The sequence below is a fragment of the Peromyscus maniculatus genome, chromosome 23 (genome assembly GCF_049852395.1).
Source record: "Peromyscus maniculatus bairdii isolate BWxNUB_F1_BW_parent chromosome 23, HU_Pman_BW_mat_3.1, whole genome shotgun sequence".
NCBI classification, from domain to species: domain Eukaryota; kingdom Metazoa; phylum Chordata; class Mammalia; order Rodentia; family Cricetidae; genus Peromyscus; species Peromyscus maniculatus.
In genome coordinates this window covers 4,212,563-4,218,562 of record NC_134874.1, presented here as the reverse complement: position 1 = coordinate 4,218,562, position 6,000 = coordinate 4,212,563, and the positions used below count along the sequence as shown (strand labels likewise).

The 6,000-nt window shown below is 56.1% G+C and overlaps 1 protein-coding gene across 2 annotated transcripts in view; it reads left to right on the top strand.

The window, feature by feature from the left end:
* Positions 1-1,134: 1,134 nt before the first annotated feature.
* The window catches only part of Ssh1 (slingshot protein phosphatase 1), a 60,588-nt gene continuing 55,722 nt past the window's right edge, over positions 1,135-6,000 (top strand). Inside the window, exons 1-2 of one of the 2 annotated variants that reach the window (XM_076559938.1) lie at positions 1,135-1,266; positions 5,857-5,897. In XM_076559938.1, the coding sequence (XP_076416053.1) occupies positions 1,198-1,266; positions 5,857-5,897 (110 nt within the window). In that variant the 5' untranslated portion in view covers positions 1,135-1,197. Of the gene's footprint in view, positions 1,294-5,856; positions 5,898-6,000 lie in introns of both variants that reach the window. The other variant, XM_076559937.1, reaches the window with a different exon arrangement.

Genomic DNA, 6,000 nt, shown 5'->3' with positions numbered 1-6,000 from the left:
ACCATGCCCAGCAATAAATAAAAATTTAGGAAGAAAGACAATCCTTTTTAAGGTCCAGGACTGTTAATACTCCCAGGACCTGGAAGAGGCAGAGAGGCGCCAGACGGTTTTCTGGGTTTCCGCTTGGGCATTGAGGAGAAGGTGCAGCCGTCTATTAAACACCAGGTGGAGGAGAGGAATTGGAGACCCATGATCAGCAAGGCCTGGGCACCACAGGAGGTCCAGGGTAGGGGTGGGGGCTGTATGAAAGAGAAGTTGGTATGAAGTCGCCCAGGACCATCTTGCTGGGGTCCCTCCACCCCTTACAGGCGCTGGGCACCTCATCCTGCACTCCCTCCACCTCGGGGCTCCGCAGTTCCACTGGCGACCTCTCCAGAGCCAACTCAACGTGCCCGCTCCTCCTTCCTGTCGCCCTCCCTGGGCGGGCAGGCCTCTGGTCGGCCCTCGGTTCCCTGGCCGATGGCTTCTCTCTCCCTTCGTCGGTTAATCCCGCTCACAGATCCTGCACGACTCCATGGAGAAGCCTTCCTCCCTCCCACCGGGCTCCCTAGGTTTCTAGACACCAGAAGGAATTCTTAGATTAGATCGGCTCCTGGTGGTGCCGGGGCTGGAATCCAGGACCTGGAGCGAGCTGGGGCACCCTGCTCCGGGACTACACCCGAACCCCATGCAAAGCAGCTCTGCAAGCGGATTTAACAGTCCCGGAGGGCACGCCTAATTGGCTTCTGGATACTCAGTAGGAGCGGAGTAACTTTCCTGAAAGAATCAGCGGGTGCGTTTGTTTTTTTTTTTACAAAGCCTTGGTTCGGCCAGCCTCTGGGGCCTCAGTTTCCCCTACGCGGCGGGCGAGCCGGGCCTCGGACGCGAGGCCCACGCGGGGTGGACTGCAGCAAGCCGTCCACGGGGGCGCGCGCGCGGGTGGATGGACGTGACCGCGCGGCGGGGCCCGCCCCGGGCCGGCCACCGGCGCATGCGCGTCACCGCCTGCGCGCTGCGGGCCCGGCGGACGCGGGGGCGGGGGCGGGCGCGGGAGGAAGGGAGGAGGGAAGAGGGAGGGAAGAGGGAGGGAAGAGGGAGGGAAGAGGGAGGGAAGAGGGAGGGAAGAGGGAGGAGGGAGGGAGGAGGGAGGGAGGAGGGGCGGGCCCGGCGCGGCTGCCCGGCCGGCTGCTGGAGGCCCCGGGCCGGGCCCGCGCCGCGATGGCCCTGGTGACCCTGCAGCGCTCTCCCACGCCCAGCGCCGCGTCGTCCTCCGCCAGCAACAGCGAGGTGAGCCGGGCCGCGCCCTCCCGCAAGGTGCGAAGCGGAGGCGCGTCCGCCCTTGGGGTGCGGGCGTCCCCGCGTCCCGGGGACTGAGCATGCGCGGGGTCGGGGTCGCGGGGAGATGCTGCTGCCAGCGCGCCGGGCACCGGGAACGGCTCTGGGTTCGCGCTCCCGGGGTGCGCTGGGGGCCTGGGCTCGTGCTGCTGAGAGTCGGGGTAGATGGGCACCGGCGCGCCCCCGGGTCCCCAGGGCGGCCTGCCTTGGGCTGCGCTGCCCCGGCCCGTCTCAACCCCCACCCCCCTCCCCTGATGAGCCGAAGGCCTGCGGGTAAATCCCTGAGGACCCAGCCTGCTGCAGGGGACGCCTCGCTGTGCCCGCCCGGACCAGCCCTGCAGGCCCAGGAAGTTGCCAGCTGGGATCTGGGCCCTGTCCCCCCGGGTTGTGTGTGTGCCTGCCTGAGACTCGGGCTCAACACCCCCTGTATCCCCGTGTGGTTGGCGTTTGTGTCTCAGTCTAGCCGGGGCTGGCAGGCACGTTTGCTGGGTGGCTGTGAGTTTAAGCCTCCAGGGTCCCCTCTGTCTGAGGCTCTTTCATGAGTTTTATCTCCAGGCAGAAGGTTCTGGTTGCCTCTTCTTTTTTTTTTTCTTCTTCTCTTCTTTGCACACAATCAGGCAGGGCAACTGAGAAGTTTAGATTGTAGTAGAGACTCTCTTCCCACACAGCTCGGTTCTCCCACATCAGTTTACAAAGTACTTTTTATCCTCTTTATCTCATGTTCTTCCTACAAAAAAACTACAGCGGCTTAGGGAAGAGTGTGGCTTCAGGGGAGGGACTGTACCGGCCTTTGCAGCCCCGATTTCTCTGCCTCCCTCCCTCCCTCCCTCCTTCTGCCCCACCGTGTAGCTCTGGTTGGCCTGGCACTGTGTAGACAAAGCTGGACTCCAGCGTGGGATTGGCCGCCTGCCGCCGCCGCCCAGGTGCGGTATTTTAGAAGGGCCCTCCGCACCTGGCTTTCAGCCTGGATTTCTGACCAACTTCCATATTGTTTTTGGTGATTTAACACCTGATCACTTCCTGTTCCTGCCTTAGACACAGTTTTAGGTTTTCAATCTTTTTTTTTTTTTTAGTTGAGATGTAACTCACAGCCTGTGACTTTACCTTTGCGAAGTATGTAATTCAGTTTTAGTAGGTCACCCCGAAGTCCAGAAGCTTTTCAGCACCCCACCCTCCCGAGTCCCCACCCCCACTCCAGGGGGCCCTTCACCTCCATTCTCTACATTTGCCCATTCTGTGCATTTCATATAACCAGAAACATACAGTATTGCCTCTGCCTGGCTTCTCTCTCTTAGCACAATGGTTTCAGGGTTTATCAGGTTGTGTCACGAGTCAGTGTATCATTTTATGAATGAAAGATCCATTACATGAAGGTAAAAGTTTTTTCAGGACATTCATTAGGATACTTTTATCATTTTATTATTTTTTAGTGCTAAGTTTTGAAGCAGGGCTGTGTGTGTGTGTGTGTGTGTTCCAGCTCCTGTATATTTTTTTCCAAAAAAATTATTTCAAAGCCAGGTGGTGGTGGCGCATGCCTTTAATCCCAGCACTCCAGCCAGGTGGATCTCTGTGAGTTCGAGGCCAGCCTGGTCTATAGAGCGAGTTCCAGGATAGGCACCAAAACTACATGAAGAAACCCTGTCTCGAAAAACACACAAAAAAATTAAATTGTGTGTGTGTGTCTGTGTCTGTGTCTGTGTGTCTGTCTGTCTCTGGATGGATGGATGGATGGATAGATATGTGCATGTGAGTGCAGGTTCCCACAGAGATCTGAAGAGGACCTTGGGTCCTGCGGAGCTGGGGCGCCCTGTTTGTGAGCATCAGGATGAGGGTGCTGGCATCTGATTTTAGGTCCCCTCTGGAAGAGCAGCAAGTGCTTTTGACTGCTCAGCTGCCCGCAGCCCTGTCCCAGCTTACATATTAAATTATTACATAAGAATTTTGTTTTGTTTTGTTTTATTTTCAAGACAGGGTTCCTCTGTGTATCCCCGGCTGTCCTGGAACTCACTCTGTAGATCAGGCTGGCCTAGAACTCACAGAGATCCTCCCTGCCTCTGCCTCCTGAGTGGTGCTGGGATTAAAGGTGGGTGCCACCGCCGCCTGGCTGTATAAGACAACTTTTTAAAACCAAGTTTCAATGACCAGTTAACAGAGTATAAAACTCAGCCAAAGGGCTGGGAAATGGCGAATCCTGAAAGTGGGAGGGAGGGGCCAGGTGCCCAGAGCCCACATATCCCAGGGATGTGAGAGGTGGAGATAGGAAGTCCTCAGAACAAGCTACTCGGCCAGAGTGGTGGAATTAAGATTGGGTTCGGCGAGGAGACCCTGACTCAACCTGGAAGACAACATCATAGTCTCCAGCATCCACACACATACATGTACACACACACACACACACACACACACACACGAACACACACCTCTCACACAAGTACACAAAAAGCACAAACGGAAACCCTAAAATCCCAGACAGCTTTTCTCTAACTTTAGTACGTCAGCGGCATTTGTCTGCAGTGGTAGAACAGACCTGGATGCTCCTGGGATGGCGAGGCTGCCTCCCAGATGTGCTGAGGCCGGGAGCAAGGCCAAGAGGAGCTAGCAGGTGCCACCGCCTTGAGTTGGGAGACCCGGGTCCAGATTGGCTGTGCCTCTGGCCCGCCCTTCCTCCACTTGGCTTCCTGTCTCGAGTCAGCTCATCTTGAGAGGCCTGGATTACTTCTTAAGGAGGATGGTCTCTGCCATCTCTTCTCCTCCGGCATTCCTGGCCTTACATCACCTTTCGATGGAAAAACCTCAGAGGGTGACTGAGAAAGAAATGGCTGTGGTGCCTGTTACACGCCCCCCCCCCCCCCATCACCACCACCACTTTATCAAAACGCCACTTCTCTTATGAGTCAGGGACACAGTCGTTTCCTGACACAGCAAGGCTACCCGCGAAGCCTGGGAAACCAAGCGAAATCACAGCCCTTGGCCCTACAGCAATCCTGCCCTGCCCCGTTTGCACCCTCACCCCCCCACCCCCCCTGCACCCCCCCAACCCCACCCCTGCCCCCTCCCTCCGCCTTTCTTTCCTTCTGGATCTTTAATCATCTCATGCTTCTTGTTTCTCCGTTCACCTTATCTGAACTTCCCTGTGAGAACGAGGGGAGCCCAGAAGAAGATACAGCAGCTCCCCCCCTCCCCCAGTGCATAGTAACATTGTTTTTGACAAATGTACATAGTCCCTCTTTTTTTTTTTTTTTTTTTTTTTTTTTTTCTAGGCACAGGCAGGTCTCCAGACACTTTGGGCTGGGCCGGGGCTTTCTCAGCCTCGATGCTGACACCGACACTCGTGGCCAGAGCCTTCTTGTGTAGCAGCATCCCATGTTCCACCCACTAGATGCCAGCAGCACCCTCCAGAAATGCCCCAGTGGCCCTTGGTTGAACAAATGCTGACGTGTTGGTCGCGGCTAGCTAGCTTGCTTCCCTCTGGTCCTGTGGTGTGTGGAGCCTGCCCGGTTCCTTCTCCCTTACAGCCCCGGAGCAAATGTGGTCCATTCTCAGTGTGTGTATCTGTGAAGTTGTACACGGAATCTTCATGCAGGGAGGATGCCGGGGCCTTAGGGCGTGCTCATTCTTGGTCGAAGGTGCCCCCTCTTGCTGTATGGCCCTTGCTGCCTGTTACCCTTCCTACCTTAACTCGACACCCGTTCCCTATTGTCCTTGACCGCTGGCTGGATTGACTCCAGTCCGGTGTCAGTCTTGGCCATCACACAGGTCCCCATTCTCTTCCATTCACAGGGTACTTAAAAAACACACCAAGTCCCCCTGGGGCAGCCTTGTGTTTTCTTCTCATTTTATGTTTCCTCCCAAAAAGAAAAGAAAAAAAAATAGTGATGGGGTTAACATGTATACATTTAGAGTTCAGTGCCTGGCTACCTTCTATGGGATGTTTTTTTTTTTTTTTTGGACGGGCCTGCTTGCTAGGTTGTCTGAGCTGCTCTCTTAAATTCCCAGCTCCAGCAGTCCCCTGCCGCAGCCTGTTTCATAGCTGGGATGACAGGTGTGTGCCCCACCCCTTGGAATGGACTTTTTTACGATGGACTGACTAGTGACAGAGAAATAGATTTCCTTACAACATCGCCCCGCGCCCCCCCCCCCTGTCTCCCTTAAAAACAAAACCAACATAAGGCTCAGAGCCAGCAAGGCCAGAGCAGAGGGCTGAAGGAATGTGTTGGGGAACTCTGCCTCCTAGGGGCTCGGCTCCCAGGCAGCTCTTGATAGACTGTGCCGGGAATGGGGGGTAAACATTTGGGAACCTGAAAACATGTGGCGGGAATGACTCAGAGGAACAGCGCATCAGGTTGGCAAGCAGAGGACGGGGGTGTGTCTGTCGCACACGCCAGCCTTCTTCCTGGATGCCTTTATCTTTTCCCGGCACCCGGGGGAGCCCGCTGTCAGGGCCGATGATAGCAGGGACGTCGGCTTTGATAGCAGCGACGTCGGCGTTGATAGCAGCGGCGTCGGCGTCAGCGGGGTTACATTCTCTTTCTCTCTCTGCAGTTGGAGGCTGGCAGCGATGAAGAGCGGAAGTTGAACCTCAGGTGAGTCTACTTGTGTGTGTTCTTAGGGCTCACAAGCAGGTAAGGAGCGGTGTGGCTGGGCTTGGAAAGTCTGGTCTTGACCTGTGGGAAAGCGCCTTTGTGG